At 41.6% G+C, this 23,057-nt stretch overlaps 1 protein-coding gene across 2 annotated transcripts in view; it reads left to right on the forward strand.

Annotated features, from left to right (window-relative positions):
• The window catches only part of DPP3 (dipeptidyl peptidase 3), an 18,281-nt gene extending 2,157 nt beyond the window's left edge, over positions 1-16,124 (forward strand). For both annotated transcript variants that reach the window (XM_072117954.1, XM_072117955.1), the window contains exons 2-18: positions 3,897-4,185; positions 4,498-4,587; positions 4,659-4,796; positions 6,014-6,088; positions 6,178-6,271; positions 6,351-6,484; positions 7,035-7,165; positions 7,276-7,334; positions 7,494-7,688; positions 10,336-10,448; positions 11,737-11,829; positions 12,781-12,843; positions 12,940-13,064; positions 13,271-13,391; positions 13,561-13,740; positions 13,830-13,992; positions 15,679-16,124. In XM_072117954.1, the coding sequence (XP_071974055.1) occupies positions 3,913-4,185; positions 4,498-4,587; positions 4,659-4,796; positions 6,014-6,088; positions 6,178-6,271; positions 6,351-6,484; positions 7,035-7,165; positions 7,276-7,334; positions 7,494-7,688; positions 10,336-10,448; positions 11,737-11,829; positions 12,781-12,843; positions 12,940-13,064; positions 13,271-13,391; positions 13,561-13,740; positions 13,830-13,992; positions 15,679-15,836 (2,205 nt within the window). In that variant the 5' untranslated portion in view covers positions 3,897-3,912 and the 3' untranslated portion in view covers positions 15,837-16,124. The remainder of the gene's footprint in view (positions 1-3,896; positions 4,186-4,497; positions 4,588-4,658; positions 4,797-6,013; positions 6,089-6,177; positions 6,272-6,350; positions 6,485-7,034; positions 7,166-7,275; positions 7,335-7,493; positions 7,689-10,335; positions 10,449-11,736; positions 11,830-12,780; positions 12,844-12,939; positions 13,065-13,270; positions 13,392-13,560; positions 13,741-13,829; positions 13,993-15,678) is intronic.
• Positions 16,125-23,057: the final 6,933 nt, after the last annotated feature.

Consider the following 23,057-nt stretch of genomic DNA (forward strand, 5'->3'; position numbering starts at 1 on the left):
TGATGACCTCTGGCTTCACTGACCACGTTTCTGGCCTGCAATTACCCAAGCAAGTTGCAACACTTTATTAGCAGTACATCAGAGCCGCATTGCACTTATTAGCTCGTCCCAGGGAACATAATGACCACTAAGACCAGGAATTGATGAACGTCTCTTGTTGCACAGAAGACTATAATATAGGAACATGGTTCCTATACTTTGGGAGGATTGATTTTGAATTTGATGGCTATATCTGTGTTTTTGGCTGTATCACACCTGTGTTGGGATTGAGAGCACTCTCCTGTGGGGGATTGATGACTATCTCTCCTTTTGAGGATTCACACTGCAGCCATGTCGGGAGATCGCTATCTTCATTGAGGGGGTGTCTTTACAGATTTTGTGGATCAATTATCATCTCTCTTGGAGGTAAGAGGGAGTAATCTTCCTGACTTGTATGCTAATACTTAGCTGTTTGTCGGCTGTGAGTCATACCAGTGATTGTTATTACTGGCCTTTTAATAAGAGGCTAGCTTCTCCTAGCTCCGTTTAGTCAGAGGGTATTTGTGTTTAGCCAAGTAGTAGAACCTGCAGTAAATGGTAACTGTGCTTCTGGGGATTGCGTTGTATTTTCACCAACACCTCCCCCTCCGCCCCCCAGACACAGGGCCTAGCCATTTTATTTTATTTGGTAGCTTTCAAAAAACAACATGTGCCTTGTCTGTGTTACTCAATCCTCAGAGCTTGGCCCCCACCTTTGTGCTGCTGTACAGCTCTTCCTCCTGCTCCTTCTCAGAGGTCACAGCCTGGTCAGCCTGACATCAGTGGGGGAGGGACAGAGCTGTACAGGAGCACAAAGATGGAGGCAGCCTGCAGCTCAGACAAGTCACATGTTGTTTTTTTTAATGCATCCAAATCAAAGTCCAGCTGTGACTACCCCAGGATTTTGTCAGGGTGCAAGAGTAAGTTATAACACACAATTATACTTAAATGCAAATGCTTAGAAAAGGCAGAGAGGCATATGTGCACTGCAGGTGTCATGGACTTTTACAATCTGTCTTTAGTGAAAATGAGGTCCCTGGTGACAGGTTCCCTTTAATATCAGAAGCAGATTCAACAGACTGGAAAGCTGATAGGAGATGGCCACAGGAAGGATTGCACGCTGCCTGGTAGTAGTTCAGGCTGCGCTGGTAAAGATGGAGGCGACTCGGGATGGTGGACTTCTGCTCAGGGGCTTAGTCTCCTGGCTTGCCTTGGGTGTCGGGCAGTGGCCTGAGGCACCTCTGCTTCCTGGTAGTGTGTCTGAATGGTAGGTCTGCAGAAGCTCCACACTGCCCTTTCGGGGTCGCACATTCAGCACGCCAAGGCTTTCCAGAAGAAAAAGTCCACGGACACTAAGAAGCAGTGACACCAGCAGTAGGATGGGTTCGCTTCTTGGTAGGAAATACATTATTGAGTAACTTCTACGATTCCTCACTTGAATTCCAAGAAAAACCTCCAAACCGGTATCTTGTGAACAAAAGAAGAAATGCAGTTATTCACCAGCTCTTAGAGTTCCTGCAGAAAGGGGCTCTAGAAGAAGTGCACAATATAGAAAGAGGAGTCTACTCGCCTATCTTTCTCGTTCCCAAAGGTAGGGGAAACTGGCATCTGGTCATAGCCCTCACTTATTTGAACAAGTCCCTTGTCAAACAAAAATTTTGTCCAAAAGACTTGATGGTCACTATAGACCTTTTGAGGTTCATACCCACATTTTCCCATTGTAAGAAGTCACAGGAATTTTTTGTGTCTAGCATGCAGTCCATTTGAAATCCAATTGGAAACGAGACACTTGCAATTTACATGCCAGCCTTTCAGCATTTCTACAGCTCCCAATGGGGCAGATTTACTTACCTGGTCCATTCGCGATCCAGCGTCGCGTTTTCTGCGGTGGATTCGGGTCCAGCCGGGATTTAATAAGGTAGCTCCTCCGCCGTCCACCAGGTGGCGCTGCTGTGCTGAAAAGCATCTGAACGCGCTGGAGTTCACCGGCTCGGTTGAAGGTAAGCGCGTCCCGAGCGACACATTTTCCGTTCTTAAATGCGGCGGTTTTTCCGAATGCGTCGGGTTTTCGTTCGGCCACTCCCCCCGATTTCCGTCGCGCGCATGCCAGTGCCGATGCGCCACAATCCGATAACGTGCGCCAAAATCCCGGGGCAATTCAGGTACAATCGGCACAAATCGGAAATATTTGGGTAACACGTCAGGAAAACGCGAATCGGGCCCTTAGTAAATGACCCCCAATGTGTTTACCACAATTTCAGTGATTCTTACAGCAGCACTAAGAGCATACTGCCATACCTCCACGATTGGCTTATAAATGCACCATCTTATCAGGTCTTGACTGAACACCTAGCTGCAACACTGAACATGCTGACACAAATTTATAATCAACAGGAAGAAGTTTCATTAAACACCTACTACCTCGATCAAATATGTATGATTCATCATAAATACCAGCTGGACAAGACTCTTCCTCTCCCCAAAGAGAGCTCAGAATGCAATGTGAGCAGTGAAGACTGTGTCCCGACCATGCACGATAAAGCTTGCAATGAAAGTGCCAGGTCTATATTCTGGTTCTTCCACAATCCATACTGACGTATTGGAACAGCCTGCCACTGGTCTGGACATTTGGTTATTGGTCCCACCACATGTCATCAGGGAGCTCAGATGGAGGTCTGTTCCCCACAGATTTCAACAAGGTTGTTCCTTCTGCATGCCAGAAGTTATAGTCCTTACCAGAGATTCATGGGGACTTGCTGGGTCCAATAAAGGTCTGGAAACAGCCATAAGTCAATTCCACCCAGTGTAATTGCTGTACAAATTCAATTTGCTGCTGTAGGATGACAAAGAAGTGGGAAATTTACTTCCCTAAAATGTCCAGTTCCTGCAGTCCTTAGGCAGCACAATTTAATTTTTTTTTTTCATGCCTAAGCACCCACTTTTTTTTTTTTTTTAATATTAAATTGCTTTTCACTATGGATCAATTCCTGGTCTCAGTGGTCCTGGGAGGAGCTAATCAATTTAATGAAACTCTGATGTACTGCTAATTAACCTTGTATCTTTGTGTGCTGCCGATGGACTGCAGGAAATGAAAATTTTAGGTAAGTAAATTATGCCATCATGAAAACCAAGGAACGCACCAGACCGCTCATGGATGAAGTTGTGTCAAAGTGTATTTCAGGAAAGGTTTAATTTAAAAAAAAAAAAAAAGAAAAAATGGTCCTAGCATTAAATATATCAGATATCACGGTTTAGTCACTTATCAATAAATGGAAGGAGTGTGGCACAACTTCTAATTTACCAAGACATGACTGTCCACCTAATGTGACAATCTAGACAAGGAGAATATGGATGACTAGAGTGAAATACTGGACAGTCCTGGAGGGAAACCTGTTAAAGGCTGCAATATTTATCTTTCTGGGCAAAGATTTTAGTTTCTTATGGTGTTTTTTATTGAAATATGTTTTAATGTGAAAAAAAAAATTTACTGTGCACAAACATTCCCCAAAGAACTTGTCAGAGATAGGGCTATTTGCAAAATGAGAATAAATACCAGATGAAATATCCCCCAACTTAGGGACATCTAAAGGTGGTCCTTTTGTATTGTGGTATTGATTCAGGAGGAATGAATACATATGCATGCAATGTTTTTCTTTACACATCAGAAAAAGACTAATAAATTACATTTTATGTTTTCGGGTGTAATGTTTATAATGATCCCTTTGATATGTGGAATGGTAACTCCCAATATGTATACATTCCGAAGTAATAACCATGAATGACTCTAATTGAAAAACTATTACCTGATGCAGCCAGTCACAGCTGGGCTTTTTAATTCACCAATATTGTAATTAATTTGTCATCGTTTTGTTTTTCAGGGACCCTGTCATTAGAATGGCTGCCCAATCTCAGTACATCCTCCCCAATGATCTTCCCGTGGCTTTACTTGATTGTGAAGAGGCCTTTTCACTTTTATCAACCGAGGAGAAGCTTTATACTCACTTTCTTTCTCGGGCATCTTTTTATGGGGGACTAATAGTTCTGTTCCAGACATCACCGGAATCTCCAGCCATTTACATCCTTCTGAACAGGCTCTTCAGGGCGCAGGAGCCCTCGGTGTTACATGGAGTGGCCCAGAGCCAGGGGCTGAGTGATGAGGAGTACCAGGTACACACCACTACTGTTCGCCTATGTTTAGGACGTTAAATCTGTAAATTGTCCTAATACGTATTTGGTATCAATTGATCAGGAACTTGCAACATAAGCTGCACGCTATGGAGGTTGTAGGTTGTCCCGAAATATCCCTTTGCCTACTTGTTGAGCCATGCCTCCTATGACTAGGTTTTTCATGTACTGCAGTAAGATAATTCATGTACACAGATTCAGAGCAAATAATGAAACTGTATGAGTTGCTGCAGCATAGTCTCTAAAGAGTAGAAACCTAGCCTGGATAGTGACCACTCTTCTCCATGTTCACAGGCTCTCCTTGTTTATACTGCTGGTTTCTTTGCCAACATGGGAAACTACAAATCTTTTGGAGATACAAAGTTTGTCCCTAATCTTCCTAAGGTAAGTTCTGGCAGAATATACTCTCTGTAGATAACTTGCCATTGCTGATATATCTGTATATCTTTGCACAGGAGAAACTAGAGAAGCTGCTACGTGCAAGTGAAGCTTTCACTAAGGACCCTAAGGGAATGGAGACACTATGGAAGATGGTGGAAGACCGCATGTACTCGCTTGAGCCACAAGAGAGGCAGCTGGGACTAGGGGATCATGTAAGTATCAAGAATCAAATGTTTTATAGGGTTTACAAAATCCAATGTGCACTAAGAAGAGAATTCTGCAGAAACATGAGAAGGTTATGGATTTTCAGACCACCATTCAATGATATGGACCAAATCCGGAAAAGAATCTACAATATCCACCATGCCTGGCCTACGTTGTATGTAAATGAATATTTTACAGGCATGTTTCATCTCTATTATAAAACCTACATATCCTACATATTTCCTGCCCTTATTGGGATGACCTGTCAAAATCTAAGTTAAAATATTATTATATTTGTCAAGTGTGTTCTGAAGTAAAAATGCCCAGGAGTGGTCCCTTATCTGTTCAGGAGATAAGGGAAGGAGCCTTTGTTTGCTTTGTATGAAGCAAGGCTTAATGGGGAGTTTAGACTATTGTACTTTATTAACATTAACAGCACGGGCAGTATTGCAGATACAATATCTGTAATTTACTTTTTAAATTTGTTTCTTAGTATGTTTTGTAAGTGACATGGGTGCTACTAAAAGGGGTTAATTTATTGCACTTGCCTATTACTCGGTGCCACCACCTCTTGTATTGTGCGACCAATAGATGCACTCTTTCCTCTGGAGCAGTCACCTTTGTTATGCACGCTCTGCTTTCTAGCAGTCGCACAGTTAACCACTCTTTTTTACAAGGCAATGGAAACGCAGAGCATAAAGTAAAAGCTTTCATACTCAAGGGGTTCAGTGCTTATAAAAATAAATTGAAAAGACACAACATAAATAAACAATGTAAATAAACAAGATTTTGTTTGTCTACATCTATGAACCTGTATAAGGCCCCTTTGCACTTGGGGGTAGCACACAGCCAAGTGCAGGAGGGAGGGAGGGAGGGATCAGCACCCCTTTCCCCGCCATAGGAAGCGGCCGCCAGGCTCAGTCATGATTCGGCAAGACACTGAGTGCTCACTGCACTGTGACCGGGTGTAACGCCAGTCTATGGCGGCCATAAGCTAGATGGCGTTTTTGCAGCTAGCTCACAGACCCTGTATATGTCCATGTGCAAGGGGTCTTAAATTAAGAAATGATTGGAACCCAATATCCTGCTGTATTAAAAAGTGTTTTACCTCATTTTTCTTTCCGTGGTATATTGTAAAATCCCTATAAAATTTTACTTGAATGTTTCGTTATACTTGTAATACATTCTGTAACAGATTATGCCAATTTTATCTGTTTTCGTATAGGGTATCAGCACTTATTTTTCTGCAAATTGCACTTTAGAGGATGCAGAACTGATTCAGAAGTTCCTGGACTCAAAGGTAATCTGAGGTTCTACTTCACATTATCCTTCCAAGCTCTTGTAAGAATACATGCCTCAATATATGCTTTCTCTCTTCTATCCCCATAGAGTATTAGTGCCTACAACACGCGGTTATTTAAAACTCAGGATAAAGGTAGCAGGGCCAAGTATGAAGTTCGACTAGCCTCAGTCAGCAAAGAAGGTAACTAAAAGGCTGAGCTCAGGAGGAGTTTGGCTCTTACACCTGAAATGGTTCTGATTTCTGTCCTTCGTCTTAACAGGATCTGCAGATGGTTCCTCTGATCTATCAAACCTTTTGGGCCAATTTGAGTTTGAAGGTCACGAGATCCAAGTTACTAGGGGAGATTATTATCCATTACTTCTCAGGGTGCGGGAAAATCTGGAAAAGGCTAAAGTACGTACAACCTCCTTCTTTTCTTCTAATATCTGTGTCAAACAATAGTGCTTCATAGTGTACATTATGGGGGTAACACTTTCTAGCTGACCCCTTTGGCAAAACATTTTCCAAGTGAGTAGAGGAAAGTAAGCCACTGCCAGACACCTTTGTGCGCAAATTAGTTTTCCTTAAAGCAAAAGGAACAGGTGATAAAGTTCAGTATGCCTGGTCCTTCTTTCCCCCAGACACCATATGTCTGAAGAATATACACATATGCCTGTCTGCAGGTATGGGGGACTTTGCCAATGTACTCTGTCCTTTAGAACAAATTGAACTGATCCTTAGTTTAAGGGGTTAAAGTAGTTGACCCTCTTCAACTGGTTGAAGATCGAGCCCTGTATTCAGCCATCACTGGCTGGTGTGTGGCGCGGCAGTGCACGCATTTAGCCTTCTACTTCATTTAGGCAGGAAATTCGTACCCCAAGCAGAAGTCCATTTAAAAAAAAAAATGTCTGCATGTGTATATAGTCTTTATGGAACAAACTTTAATTTCCTCAACATTTTATAGGTTTATGCTTCTAACGAAAACCAAAGAAAAATGCTGGAGGAGTACGGGCGCAGCTTTCAGGAAGGGTCGATCCAAGCTCACAAAGAGGGCTCCAAACACTGGGTTGAGGACAAAGGACCAATAGTTGAGAGGTTAGAGACAATGATATGGGGAGGGGTGTGGAATAGCGAAATAGAGTAGAAGTGTTCTTTGGGACATGTATCTCTAAGACCTTACTTTAATAGATTACCTTGCATTCCAGTTACATTGGATTCATTGAAAGTTATAGAGACCCATTCGGTTCCCGTGGAGAATTTGAAGGTGAGTTACTAGAAAGCGGTACTAGAATTGTCTCTTTTTTTGTTGGCCACATCAAAATTTGATAGCTCGTTGTATTATAAGAGTAGTGCAGGGCATAATGAGCTCTGTTAGATGTTATGTGTTGCATAAACTTTACAAGTACTTTTCTCTAACTTTCAGGTTTTGTGGCGGTGGTTAACAAGTCAGTGAGTGCTCGCTTTGCTCAACTAGTCTCTGCAGCAGAAAAGCTCATAGCATCGCTCCCATGGCCGTCTTCCTATGAGAAAGACTCTTTCCTCCGGCCAGACTTCACTTCCTTGGATGTAGTCACTTTTAGTGGCAGTGGCATCCCTGCTGGAATCAACATCCCAAACTGTAAGCGTTACACAATATTTCTTACATATCCGTGCCATGTTGTTATGTTCTTAATGCCTGTCGATTGACTTGCTTACAAGGTTTTTTTCACAGTGCTACACTGAGATGAGGTAAAATTCTCACATTCACTTGGTTAGCTGGCTCAGGGTCTTAAGTAGCAGAAACAGTTTAGTTCCTTTTAGGATACATACAAACATCTATCATTTTAATGGTTGCTTATTACTACTACTCTTAGTGCAAACCCAAGTGATCACATTATCAGTGGGACCTGTCGTAATTATTACGGACATATCCACAGGTGTTGAAAAAGTTTCAAACGATCCAGCACTTTTTGTATGAAAAATTCTAGCTTCTTTGATTTTATATGATGATTTAATAATGAGCACATAGTGGTATCCACAAACAGCTACGCGTTTCGAGGTAAAAAAAAAAACTCTTCATCATGGCTAACATGTACTATTGCTAATGTCATATTTAAAACAAAATTGGAACCAAAGAGAGGCTGATGACTTCACAGATAGAAACACACACTTGCATTCAGTATAGATTTTTTTTTTCTCATGTATGGTAAATGTATCTCTAGTAGACATAAAATAGATCATCTTTTTTATTTAGGAAAAAAAAAAGAAAACCGGAAAACAACGCAGTAATTTGGTATTCTCTTCACCTTACAGTAGTGAATACAAAAATATTTGTGAAATAAGTACATTCCGATATTAAATAAGGACGGTGCTCTAAGAAATATCTTAAAAGGATTATCCGGGTGTTAAAAAAATATGAGGGCCGGGCTGGGGTGGGCTAGTTAAACATAATAAACATGTACTTGCCTCGTCCGGCGCTGCCGATGTCCCGCGCTGCAGTCAGTCTCTTCTGTGCGCCAGTTTGTATACAGGGGCTCACAGGCAGCTTCTGGCCGACCGGAAGCTCCCATCCGACACCATCTCCAAGCGCTTACAACACTGAGAGATAGGGACGGATGGGAGGAGCCGGCATCAGAAAAATAAAACCTGGCTATCAACCAAGGGCTTTCATGCTTGTGGAGGTAGCCGGTGTAACATATGCCAATTCACTAGCGAGGAAAAACATACAACATTAAGTCTTTTATTAATTGTGACACCTGCTATATTGTCTATATCATAGTCTACAAGCTGCAATAAAAAATATGTTGGCTGCACCATTCGAAAAATGAAAGCAAGAATAGCAGAGCATTAATCTGATTAAAAAAACAACTGGCATATCAGGTGCTGCAAGACATTTCATTGAAGTCCACAACAGACAGGTAAACTCCTTCTCCTGCTATGGCATTGAAAGGGTGTATTTCCCGAGGAGGGGGGGAACTGGGAGAGCATTCTCAGAAAGAGAGAAGATTTCTGGATTTTGGAATTAAAAACTCGATTTCCCCTTGGTTTAAATAAAAAAGTTGATTTATTTTATGTTTACTAGAGATACATTTACCATGTATGAGAAAAAAAAATCTATACTGAATGCAAGTGTGTGTTTCTATCTGTGACGTCATCGGCCTCTCTTTGGTTCCAATTTTGTTTTAAATATGACATTAGCAATAGTACATGTAAGCCATGATGAAGAGGTTTTTTTACTCGAAACGCGTAGCTGTTTGTGGATACCACTATGTGCTGATCGATTTTATATGATGATTTAATAAAGAAGCAAGAATTTTTGATATAAAAAGTGCTGGATAGTTTGTATCTTTTTCATTGTCTGCAAAAACCTGCAACCAGAGGGTGTATCCTTTTGCACTTTCAAGAGGACGGGGGAATCACCAAATGCTCACAGGTGTAAGGATTTCCTACAAAACACACTTGCCGCATGGACTTTTCTTTTATATCCACAGGTGTGTTAAGGTGGCCAACACCGCCACAAGAAGCACTTTCCTGTGTAGGGTTTGGAGCCACACACACACACACATACACAACTCTGCTACATAGACACAAACACGCTCCTGATACATACACAACTCTGCTATATAAAAACACTACTGCTACATACATGGCTCTGCTATAAAGACATATACACAACTTTGCCATATAGACACACACACTTGTGCTATATACACAACTCTGCTATATAGACAAGCACACAACTCTGCTATATAGACACGCACAGCCATTCTGTGAAATACATTTGTGCGCCACACATGTCATCAGGCTCATACATACTATGGGCTACTTGTGATTACTGCAAATTGCGTCTGATGCTACATCTTCCTTTACACTTAGGGATACAAATGGTTGACTCTGGGTTTAATCATACAGGCCGATTTTTATAATAATTGTCGTAAGGCAAGTACAGAGTAAGACTAGAGAGTCTTATTATGTATCAGATTTATTACTGTGTCTGATGATGAATAATACATCTTGTGCAGTATAAGACTGTCTAGTTGTAAGCCTCCTATTAGAAGCTTGCGTGAAAAAAAATTACCAAAATTCTGGCGCACTAGCATAATTTGTGCTGCACTGACTTTTCCCCAGAAGTCCTTGCCTCCATTTCACAGGCCCGCCCTTTTGTCATACTAGTCGTAAACGTGCCTAAAAACCCTTAATAAATGTGACACGGAGAGTTTTCTAGTGCACATTACCACAGATTTCTGTTGTGAACAGAATAATAAAATTGTCTCTCTTCATTCCAGATGATGACATCAGGCAGAGCGTTGGATTTAAGAATGTCTCGCTGGGGAACGTTCTATCTGTTAGTTCTGCGACTGAGCGTGAAAAGCTTACATTCTTATGTGAAGGCGACAAGGTATAGTACACACTCCTAGCATTTTTTTCCCCAAAAATAAATGGCTCCATTTGTACAGCTTTGCCTCTGAAAAATAATGCTTTATTTTTATAGCGCCGTCATATTCCACAGCGCTGTAGAGTACACAGATACGGTTCCCACTGCTGCTTGTCTCCATTGTGATCATTGTGCTTCCTGTGACCTATTGACAATCTTTCTTAACCCCTTAAGGACGCAGGGTTTTTCGGCTCATTTCTCGCTCTCCAACTTCAAAAATCCAAACATCCATCATTTTTCCGTGTACAGACCTGTGTGAGGGCTTATTTTGTGCGTAACAAATTTTACTTTCCCGTAATGTTATTTATTTTAACATGCCGTGTACTGCGAAGCTGAAAAAAAATTCCAAATGTGGAAAAAATGTTAAAAAAACGCTCTTGTGAGCTCAATTTTTACGACTTTCACTCTTCGCTCCAAATAACACGCCTACTTTATTCTTTGGTTCGGTGCGATCGCGGTGATACCAAATTTATATAGGTTTTATTGTGTTTTAATACATTTTCAAAAATTAAACGAATGTGTACAAAAAAGAAAAAAAATTTTTTGCCATCTTCTGACGCTAATAACTTTTTCATACTTTGGCGCACGGAGATGTGTGAGGGGTCATTTTTTTTTGCGAAATGAGGCGACGTTTTCATTGCTACCATTTTGAGGTCTGTGCGACATTTTGATCATTTTTTATTTCATTTTTTATGTTATGTTAAAAAGGTGTAAAAGTCGCATTTCAGACATTTGGGCGCCATTTCCCACCTCGGAGGTCACCGCCGGCCGTAACCGTTTTTATATTTTGATAGATCGGGGACGCGGCGATACCTAATATGTTTGTGATTTTTACTGTTTATTATGTTTTATATCCGTTCTAGGGAAAGGGGGGTGATTTGAACTTTTAATATTTTATTAATTTTTTTTATTTTTTAAACTTTTTTTTTTCACTATTTTTTAGACCATCTAGGGTACATTAACCCTAGATGGTCAGATCGCTCCTACCATATACTGCAATACTACAGTATTGCAATATATGGCATTTTTGCAGGTCATACATTACAATGAGCCAGCACCGACCGCGGTTATTAGCAAAATGCAAAAACCCCCACCTTTTGTATGAAGAGGACTCAGCCCGTGAGCCCTCTTCATACATCCCTTATACCTCTGCGCCACAGAGCTACGGCGCAGAGCGTTAAGGGGTTAAAGATGGTGAAAACAGTTAAACATATGTAACCTGTAACCTTTTGTGTCTGTTCTCGTCCTTTAGGATGTTTTTAATAAATATCGTGGCCCATCTTTTGAGGTTCAGGTTGGTCTGCATGAGCTCTTAGGACATGGCAGCGGCAAACTTTTTGTGCAGGTAAAACTGTTTTTGTTGACAATTCTTGAAAAAAATTATTCCCAGGTGTTTTTCCCTATTGACTTAAAGGGGTTTGACCATGAAAGAAAGTTCTCAAATTTTAATCCCCTAGTGATATTTACACAAAAAAGATAATTTTTGACCCCCTTATTTTACAGTTTTATTCTAGCTTTATTGCTGTTTTAGCTCCTATAACTCGGTGATGGTCAGTGTAATTACAGCTCCGCTTTCATTTTAACAGTGCTTTTTTTTAGAGGGAGCAGTAATTGATTGCCATGGGCAACTAAGAACATTCTTACTTTTGGACAGCTTGATAAATCTGTCCCAATGTGCTTAGATTATCAGGGTCCAAGTTTATATACACTTCCATTTAGCTTCTGAATTCTACTAGTATTTGACACACAAAGAAAGAGATGAGGCAGATCTATGAGATGGATATAAACCACAATAACTTTCTCAGTCAGACCCTCTCTGCTATCGCACCTAATCAATAAAACACAGAGCCAGCTCTGCAAAATATGTCTCTTAACCCTTTTTTTTCCCCGGATAAAGACCTTATTTGTCTGTAGCTTTTAGAGTAAGTCTCTGCACACTTCTGCTTGCTGGCAGGAAGTGCCTGTGTCTAAGCTGGTCTTGTAATGTAGGGGAGGAGGGGGCAGGAGGCAGAGAGCAATTCAGTGTGCAGACAAGAAAAGCTATTAATGAGATGAATCCTAGCATAATCAGAAGTTTTACGATCGTATCCAGGGACAACCAAAACGTAAACACCAGGACTGATTGAGACTGGTTGGAATTATATATGTGAAATGTGTACATTTTAATAAGCTTGTCTTCGTGTCAATACCCTTTTAAGAAAACCTCCACATTACTACTTTTGTGATTTACCATTATTTTTTTAGTATGGTCTTTGTTCCCAGGTTCCCAAATTAATTTTTTTTTCATGTCTTCCAGGATGAGAAAGGTGCATTCAACTTTGATAAAGACAGTGTTATTAACCCAGAGACCGGGGAGCATGTGAGTACCGATCCTGACCGGCAAAACGTTTTTATTGGACGCCCGAGCTCCATAGTATTTGTTAAACGTCCTTAAAATTGTCATTCCTTCTACCAGGTGAAAAGTTGGTACAAGCCTGGCGAAACTTGGGACAGTAAATTCTCAACCATCGCCTCTACCTATGAGGAGTGCCGAGCAGAGTGCGTGGGACTTTATCTGTGCGTCAATGAAGAGGTTCTGAGGTAGGAGTTGGGACTTACCTTCATGTTGACATATTTTTCTCTTCTGATTAACACTGCAAGTAACAAGGAAGAAATACATCTACACTATCTGTTACTAAAAAAAGAAGGGTCCTTTCTGTGCTGGCAAGTCTTCAAAATGGAAGGGATGCAATTTATTGCAATGTGTAGATCTTTCTAAACCTATTATAACATATTTGTTTCTATAGAATATTTGGCCATGAAGCTCAGGAAGCACAGGACATTTTGTATGTGAACTGGTTAAATATGGTCCGAGCGGGGTTGATGGGATTGGAATACTATACACCAGAGACTGGCAAATGGAGACAGGTGTGTTGAAACTTTTATAGCCATAGTTTTGTCATTGGTTCCGGTACATGGTTCTATCTGGTTCCGGTACATGGATCATGTAACTGGAAGCAGACGGATCTACCATAGCAGATATAAGGTTGGGGTAAAAAGATGTTTGCATTTATTTTGAGTTGATTTTTGTCCACAGGCTCATATGCAGGCTCGCTTTGTCATTCTCCGTGTACTCCTAGAGGCCAAAGAGGACTTTGTCACCATCACTCAGAAGGTAGGAGCTGATGGCCTTCCCGATGCCCAAGTGTCTCTAGACAGGACCAAAATCATGAGTGTGGGTCGACCAGCCATCCAGCAGTTTCTGCAGCGCTTGCAGGTATGTATGTATTAACAAGAACGCGGCTTACAGGACGTCATTGTCTCTGTGCTCAGGATATTGAGATTTCTTGATTTCATTTATTTCAGGTATATAAATCTACAGCAGATGTAGACAGTGGTCGTGAGATGTATGATGGTTACTCCAAGGTTACAGATGAGGATCCTTACAAGTTTCTAACACTACGCGACATTGTAATAAAGAGAAAAGAGGAACGCAAGCTGTTTGTACAGATAAATACTCGACTGGCAGGTGAGTTGTTCTAGTGAAATGAAGGTGATGGCGCCATGTTGTATATCAGGGACTTCATGTCTTTCACTTTTTGTTTCTCAGATTCAAGTATCAATGTTTTTGATGTATTTCATTATAATTTCAAAAGTTTTCTGCAGTTAGAAAGAAAGGATTGTACCCATCTATTTAAGACAAAATATCGCTAGAAAGCTTTCTTTCCTCTGTAAGGTTACAGTCGCATATCCTTTTCGGATGCGTTTAGAGAACATGTCAGCAAAGACCCCACATACATGCTGAATGTATCTATAGTAGTATACCGTGTTAGCCTGAGGGTGATAGCACACATGGTGTTTTGAAGGCGTTTCTGGCCCGTTTTTAAGCAGTCCTTCAAACGCATGCGTTTTTGACCAGTTCGAATTAAGATAATTGGTCAAACCTGTCAAAAACGAATGCGTTTGTTAGCGCATGCGTTTTTGGACGGACTGGCTTTTTTGTAATTTATAGTACCTTTAAAAAAAAAAAATTCAAATTAACTCAAAATGAACATTATTATTAAATTCCCTATTTTGTTTCGGTCGTTTTGATGTATAATATGTATAGTCTCGGGCAAGCGGGGCGACTATGGCGATGCTTTTTGTAGTGTAGCGGGGGATTTTTTTTTTTTGTATTATATGGAGGAATGTCTTTGCGTTTTTATGAAAAATTAATAAAAATTTTTTTTGTTGTTGTGTTTTATGTCCCCCATGAGGTCATAAAAGACTCTGGGGGGCACATTTAGACCCAGCAGCTCTGATTAACCCGTTTAGACCCGACAGTCATGTGACCGCTGAGTTTATGGAGCCGGCAGGCGCGCGGGCTCTGCTCCTCTGTGCATCGTGCTAATTCTCCTGCTGTGAGGAGTGGAGAAGGGAGAAGCGGTAATGGACCGCATCTCCCTTCTACCCAGGGTCTCTGGGTGTCTCCCGGCTAGCGCGGGAGCAGCAGAAAACTTCGGACCTGTGCCCGCTGAATTATAATGTCAGTGAGCAGTCCACATGAGTTAAAGATCCTAGTTCTCCTCGTCAGACATGATTTATGCATGAAACAGAAAATTCTGAGTATTTTAAACACATCTGGAAGTGATCATCATAGATATATATATATATATATATTTTAAATTATCTCGTAAGTCTGTTTTTCGGTTATGTAAACGCTACGTTGGTTGACTTCTGACATAATATAATCCTGTCACACAGTGGGCTAAAATCTAATGAGAATTTCTGACAGAATCTACCTGGTTTCACTGAGGCAAGTGATAGGGGATTGCGGGGCATTCATGAAGTGTTGTGCCATACCGGAGGTACGAACTCCCTTCCATGTGCCTCCCGAATTCTGTGCATTCAGGAAGTGTCTGTATAAAACCAAAGTTACTTTACAACTGAGGGCTAAACAGCAATGTGAATTTAGCCTATGACTGTCCTGACAAGTGGTTGTGCAGGCTGCTACAGCTTTGTTTCATTGGTTTTAAATAGGGCTGTCTCTCACCACTGCCCACACAGTAATGCTACCGTAAATCCAGATGTGTCATACAAAACATCATGTATCTATTGGATAAAATATTACCTTGCAGGCTTTGATTTACTCATCCCATTTATGTAGAGATAATGTTGAATGTAGTATGAGTGAGGCAGAAGTAATCCAACAAATGTTTTGTCTGTTTTCCTGCAGGGGATAATGTGGAGGTTCTGCGATATGACAACAATCCCCCTGGTATGATCCTCTCTGTCCTGCAGAGATTCTCCAATGACGAGGAGGAACTGGAGAGGAGCATGCTGGAACTGAGCAGTGCAGATGCCTTTTACTGGGAGAAACAGGATAGCAGATAAAGTGCGAGGAAACCAGGAGAAACCTAGGACTGTGCTGTGAATGGGTCAATGATACTGCACATTCACAGCACAGATAAGGGGCAATGAGTATACTGTATGTGGTGGTGGCATGAAGGGGATTAGATTCTCATTATCATATGGACCAGGTCAGAAGATAACCAGCAAAAGTGCTTCTCTACAGAATCCCAAGTGGTTGTCAATAGTGCACTATCTTTTTTTCTTTTGTGCTCGGAGATATGATGTGTTAACCTGGAGAACATAAAATTAAATTTGATTTTATAAAGTTAACTTGAAAGATTTGTTGTTGTGTTTTTTTTGTTTTTTTTTTTTTTATTAAACTAATTCCAGATTGGTTGTGCGCTTGTGTCTGGGTTTGGAATGTTACTCCATTTATTCACTTAATTTGAAAAGCAGCGTCCAAATGTAATTATGAAAACGCCTCGTTTTAATGGGAAAAATAAAACCACAGTGGTCATAGAAATTACTTGAATCTGACAAAACTAAAAATAAATTAAATTTCTATGAAAATTCACAAATGAAAGGCAGATCTGGCTTTTCAGCCATGCTTCAAATTTTTAAAAAACAAAACTAATGAAACAGACATGGACAGAAAAGATGGTCCCTTAGCTTCATATTTTTTTGTACAACCTTTTGAGGTAATTGCTGCAATCAAGTGATTTCTGTAACTGTCAATGTGACTTCTGCACCTCTTGGCAGGTATTTGGGCCACTCCTCCTGAGCAAACTACTCGAGTTGTCTGGGGTTTGAAGTGCACCTTTTCCAGATGGCATGTTTCGGCTCCTTCCAAAAATGCTCAATGGGAATTAGGTCAGGGCTCATAGAAGGTCACTACAGAATAGTCCAATATTTTCCATTATTGCATGTTTTTAATTGTGTGTTTTGGGTCATTATCCTGTTGCAAGATGCAGCACCTGCAAATGAGACATTTTCTGATGCTGGGCAGCACATTTCTCTCTAAAATCCCTTGATAACCTTCAAATTTCATTGTAACTTGTACAGATTCAAGGCACCCTGGAGGGAATATATCAAACGATTTGGTGACTTCTGTTGCTGTTTCATCAAGTTCATCGTGTTGGGTTTTTTTTTTTCAGTGGAGCACCTGATCTGACAAAAGTTTACAGCTGTGGATGTATGAAAAAGTTGCAAATATTTGCACAATGGCGATGAAAAAGTCACAATTTTTTGGCGCAAATAACAGAGCAGGCTCAGGGGGTTGCTTAAACTTGGGGTTTGCTCAGACTAAATCTCATAAACCACCAGACCTACAGTGCACTTGCACAAGAGCTTGATGGAGGACATGTAAAATATGAGCCCTGCACTGAGCTAGCAATCTTGCATCTATCATAAGCAATTCGACTGGCACCACATGCTTCTCTTACTCAAACTAGGCGCAAGGAAGCAGCGGATGTCTCTGGTCTAAGTGAGGCATCAATGCAACAGCTTCTACCTTCTCAGAGACCTCTGGCTGACTTGTTTGGCGAAGAAAGCCAATCTAAGTTCCAAATAAATGAGATCATGGTGGACATGTTGCCGAGTTAGAAATCTGCCCATTCTGACTCGGCCCCTACCATGGATCCGAGACCCGCACCTTCTCAGTATTCTCCAGATAAGGTTTTCTTTACTTTTACAGCAATAATTGGAGAAGATAGCTCTAGGTATAATGGGGGAGATTAAAGAGGATCTGTCACCCTAAAAAAACATTCTAAGAGCTGCTTACTTTTGTAAGCGGCTCCTAGCTCTACCCCATTATTAGCAAAACTGCTAGCTTTATCGTAACCTTGCGATAAAGATAGCGAACACTGCACTGCCATAGCCTCAGAACTTGGTATTCATGAGGGGGCAGTACGAGGAGGCGCTGACTGGGGAAGAACGGCTCCTCGGACCGCCCCCTCAGTAATCCCATACACATGCTGGGCGCGAATATGCCAACAGTAAGTTCCTCACTCCACCGCACTGTGAGTATTGAAATAGGCACTGAACTTTCTTTTCTCTTCCCTTTTTCCCCCCTACTATAGCATCTGTCCTCAATATAAAGTTTATAAATACATATTGTTAGCTGTCATATCAAAATATAACCTATCTTTATCTTATGCAATTAGGAGCGCCACCACACTAAACTTCTGTTTATCTCTACAATCATGATGTTATTGTTATCAAAAGCTTGATGACAAATTTTGTATAGCAATACAATACATGTGTTTATATATTTATTATACATATATTTCTTTTTATGATTTTGTTTATAGGTTGGTTTGATGAGGGGCACTGTACTAAAACGCTTTACCATACCATTTTAACTATTTTCATAAATAAAAAAGAGTTGGTCCAATCGATGTACCGATCTCTTGATAAAGACTCCCCACTACATCAGGTTACAAGTGCACCCGTTAAGCGCCACCTTTTTCCTCTCTCACACTCTTTGTCTACGGTCACCTCCTGGTTTCCGGTTTTGTCACTGCTTGAGAGCTGCTGAGGTAACTGTCGCATAAGGAAGGATAGCCATTGGCCATCAAGTATTTTGACCCCTGAGTGGGTTTATTTATACGCATTCTACAAGTGGTTACCAGGTGAGCAGCCCTTGTTACTTACCTGGATACCGTCTTTTAAAAACTATATCACATGGGGCTTCCTGCATGAGCGGCCGCAACTAGAAGGAGCTCTGTGACTTAGCCTGCTTTTACCTATCATCCTGATTATATTTTGTTAAAAGAGCAAACCCAGAGGCTCCAGCGGATCTCTACACATCAATTACCTGTCTTTCCCTAAACAGGTCCTTGACCCGGCGTAACTGCACTTGTGACAGGTGTGTTGTGTCCCCTGAGACATCCTGGTGGTAGCCAGATCTTGTGTGTTAGCCTGTGGGCCTCTTAGCGCAGGAGCCATGGGTACCTGTGTGATTTTGGTGCCATACGGAGGTGTCAGGCCTCTGAGGGCCTCTGAGCACCGGTGCTTGCAGGTGGTTGGCATGCTTGTTTTTCTCTGTCAGGCCCACGGCGATGGTAGCCCGGACTTGCGCATGTTGAAGGATGGTTGCGTGTGTGGGGCGCTGGATGCAGATTTCCTCCGGGCCGCTCCCAAAGTCTGTGCCTGCAGGGATTAGTGGCGCTCGCTCATTGCAGGGAGCAAATAGAAACTTACAGGGCCGCTGCCTGTGGCAGTCATCTTCCCCTTCTTGGCCACCGGTGAAGGCCTAAAACGGAGGTAACGGGTCAGGGTGGAGGGTGGGAGGTACCACTGGCTTTGTGGTAGTTTTGTGGGTCTTCCCCTTGTGGTAGCTGGTTTCTGGGGCACCTTTATGGCTCTAAGTATTCAAATTCGGAGAAGAGATGGACAGCGCTCACCAATCTTCAATAAAATCTTCTTGCTCTTTATTTCACATCACATGAGCAAAGACATACTCACAACAATACATGCAAGGGAGGGGGGAGTGGAGGCAGAATGCCTACAGTCGGTGGCAACAGGGACCATTTCCTGACCACGAATAAAGGGCCTTTACGTTACCCCAACAGCATTTGTGCACCTCCCCTATGCCTCATCTTACCTCCTTTCCCCTTGTTTAACAGTACTAGGCAGGGGTGCCCACTGTCCCTCCTTATGTTTATAATGAGCATAGAGCCCCTGGCAGCAGACACCCACCTCCACTCAGATATTGGTGGCTTTAAAGTCAGTGACAAGGAGTTTTAACTCTCGCTTTTCACGGACGATGTCCTCCTCTAGACCCACCCACATACTTCACTCCAAGCCATAGATTCTCTGTTGGCTGTGCCAAGATGTGCCCCTATTTACTCAACCTCAGGTTCTCTAATTGTTAATAAAATCCACTGAGTGAGCTCAAAGAAATTACACCAAGACAGAAGGATTGTATAAGATCTCAATCTCTGTGGAGAACTGATGCCATGCAAGGCTAGGCAGATGTGAGATGCTTTATTTGCTTCACAAAGGATTATACAGAAACTTTTAGTGGGGCCGTACCTGGGCATGGTTAGTTAGGGATAAAGAAATAATGTCCATAGTTCATCGGTTAGTAAATTACCACATGTGCATCACAGACATAAAACGCATCTCTTTCCCTGGAATAGGTAGTATCCGTAAATCAGCCCAGAGAACTTTACATTCTTCGATGCAGAAGAGAGAACTGTTACCAACCTTCATCCACAGTTGAGCGTCCTTTTAATTTCAGCATATTAAGTAAGCATATAAAAATAAAAGCATTTTCATTAATCATACAGCAATAGTTCACAGCAGAGTTTGGCCAAGGTCAACACCACCAAAACAGAAGCCCTCCCAATACACTTCCCTCTGAATCAGGTGTCCCTTTCCCTACCAGTGGTGTGAGGGCTCCATTGGGTACTTGGGAATCCGTATGACCTCATCATTTACCTCCCTGTACCGACATAATTTTCCCCATGCCTATGCCCACTTATGTTCCCTGCTCTCTTAATGGTCGCCCATACCGCTTTTATTATTTGGTCGTAGTTCTGTGGTCAAAATGACAAAAGTTTGAAACCCTCCCTGTCCCTGTTCCCCTCAAAGACCTTGCAATACATGCCTCCATACTGAAGTTCGTTTGGGCAAGCACCACAGAATTGCCAAGTGCATTCCGTTCATTCCTAAATCTAAAGGCGGCCTCTCCCTTCCCAACTTCATTCTATACTATTAGGCCACACACCTCGTAGGATAACAGCCTGGTCCACCTTACCCTCTTGGGCCCCATTGCACTCACTAGGTATAACGAACGTGTAATACACATTTTTCTCTGGCTTCTCCTAGGTCAGCTATGACTTCTTTATGGTTTGGTGGACGCAGTCTTGAGGACCCCATTGCCTTTTTCCAAACCATAGTCCATGCACAACCTCCCAGCTTCGTGCCTCTTTCAGTATCTGCAAATCAAATATCTCTCTCTTCCCCATAACTGTTGGAGGTGTGGAGGCCATAATGCATCCGGTTTCCTTTTCTTCTGGGAATGCCCTCAATTGAAACCCTTCTGGACTCATATAAAACAAACTATGTCCCGGGTACTCTTGGTGAACTTCCCACTATCCTCAAAAACCTACATTTTAAATTATATTCCCCCATCCCCTTAGAAAGCACACCTCTCTCCTTAGTGCTAAGCCTTCTCAAGGCCTCTTAATGCCTCATTGCTAAGCACTAGCGACAGGTTTCTCCTCCTTCCAGGTATGAAGTATATGCTCATATAAAATTTCAACTTATTTGCGATCCATGGGACTCTTACTGGAGCACTCATGAAGTTTCCTGATCCCTCCCTTCTTTGTCCTGTCCTTTGTGCTGTCCACCCCCGTCAGTCTTCCCAAGGTCATGGCCTAATTCTTGTCACGAGCAATAGATGTTCCTTTCCCCTCTGTTCCCCTCTTTTTTTCTCTTCTATTACCCCTTCATATTGGGGTCTGTATATAGCAAAAGAATGGTTAGCCCATAACACAGCTGACAGGGGCCCGGTGATACTGTATACCATACAACGAATCCTCACTTGTCCTCCTTCCTGTCTGCAATTATGATGGTACATTGATGGCTTATTGCTGTTAAAACTTATTTGGAAAAGATTTTGTAAAGATTACAATAAAAAAAAAGAATTGTGGGAGTAGGCATGTTGACTATAGCCCCGCACTCAAGGGTTCTTTTAACCCCTTACCGTTGTCTGTGGGTGCAAGAAGTGGGTTCACAGGCTGAGCTCTATTGCAGCAGACATCCACCGGTAACACCGGCACTAGCACCATCCCCGTGGGTGTTAACCCTTTGATCACTACCAGCAAAGCTGCCTTCAGCACATGGGTTCCACCATATTGGCTTAGATCATTGTTCCTCGTGACTTCATTAGGGTAGCATTGAAAACGCCATCTCATCTCACAAAAAATGACACCACACTCAGTTCTGTACACTGAAGTATGAAAAAGTTATTAGCCCCAGAAGCTGGCAATACGAAGAATATTTGTAAATATATGAAAACCTATATAAATGTGGTATCCCAGTGATCATACTGACCCAAAGAATAAAGGAGACATGTCATTTTGCACAGTGAAAGCCGTACAATACAAGCTCACAAGAAAATGGCACAAATGCATTTTTTCACCAATTTCACTGCATTCGAAATTTTTATCCAGCTTCCCAGTACACGGCATGGAATATTAAATACCGTCACTATAAAGTGCAATTTGTTACACAGAAAACAAGCCCTCAAAAAAAGTTATAGATTTTTGAAGGAGGGGAGTGAAAAATGGAAACATAAAATGCAAAAGGAACTGGTCGTTAGGGGTTAAAGGAAACGACCCATAGTCTTGAGCATACAGAGCTGCAAAAAGAGGGAAGGAGCTGTGCAGGAGTTTAATGGCAGAAATCAAAGAACACTGAAAATTAGGACATCTCTCCAGCTACAATACTGGAATATAAATCCATTTTTGCAAAGGGGTAATTTAAAAATGAAAGCTGAGAGGAATTTTAAGCACATCTGGGCTCCCTGGTTAGACTCTCCTGGCTGACCATCTGTACATTTACAATGGAACCCCTTTCCTACTCTACCACAGGTGGAATAATAACATGTGTTCTCTAAATTGAGTCTGTTGTCATATGTTTCTATGGATAGCAACTTTCTTTCTCCAGTGATGTAAAGCTATATGATTGTTTTTCCATTTGAACCCCTTACTATGCCTAATGATTACTCTGCACATTCTATTGTATTGATTACTATTGACACTGTAATGAAGAATTAAAATGCTACTGGCTCTTTAATCAGTCCGTTAATTTCCTCCATGCAGAGAAGACACAGGACGCTGAAGATGGCTGCTGGTCACATGTCCATATCACATGTCCTGCAGCTGCCTGGGCAAGTCATGTGATCACCACTAAGTTTGTCTGTAGTCGGTTGGTTGCATTGCATCCAGTATGACCGGTGTTGTGGTGATGTGCCATGATGGCAGTTACACATCATTCCTATGGTAATAGATCAGGACAGTCTGTTATATCATCAATGGGGGCAGAGCATAAGACGCAGGAGTTACTGAGAAAAAAAGGATCTTGGAACTTGTAGTTTCCATTGTTGGCCATCTTGGATATAACTTCACCTTCTTTAGAGAGGCCATAAAATTTTGTGATTTATAAAATCAAACTATTTAAGCTCCATTTTGCAACTAATGACATTGAGTTTTGTTATATTCATTTATTTATAGCATCATGGGTTTTTGTTTA

The sequence above is a fragment of the Engystomops pustulosus genome, chromosome 7 (assembly GCF_040894005.1).
Source record: "Engystomops pustulosus chromosome 7, aEngPut4.maternal, whole genome shotgun sequence".
Taxonomy (NCBI): domain Eukaryota; kingdom Metazoa; phylum Chordata; class Amphibia; order Anura; family Leptodactylidae; genus Engystomops; species Engystomops pustulosus.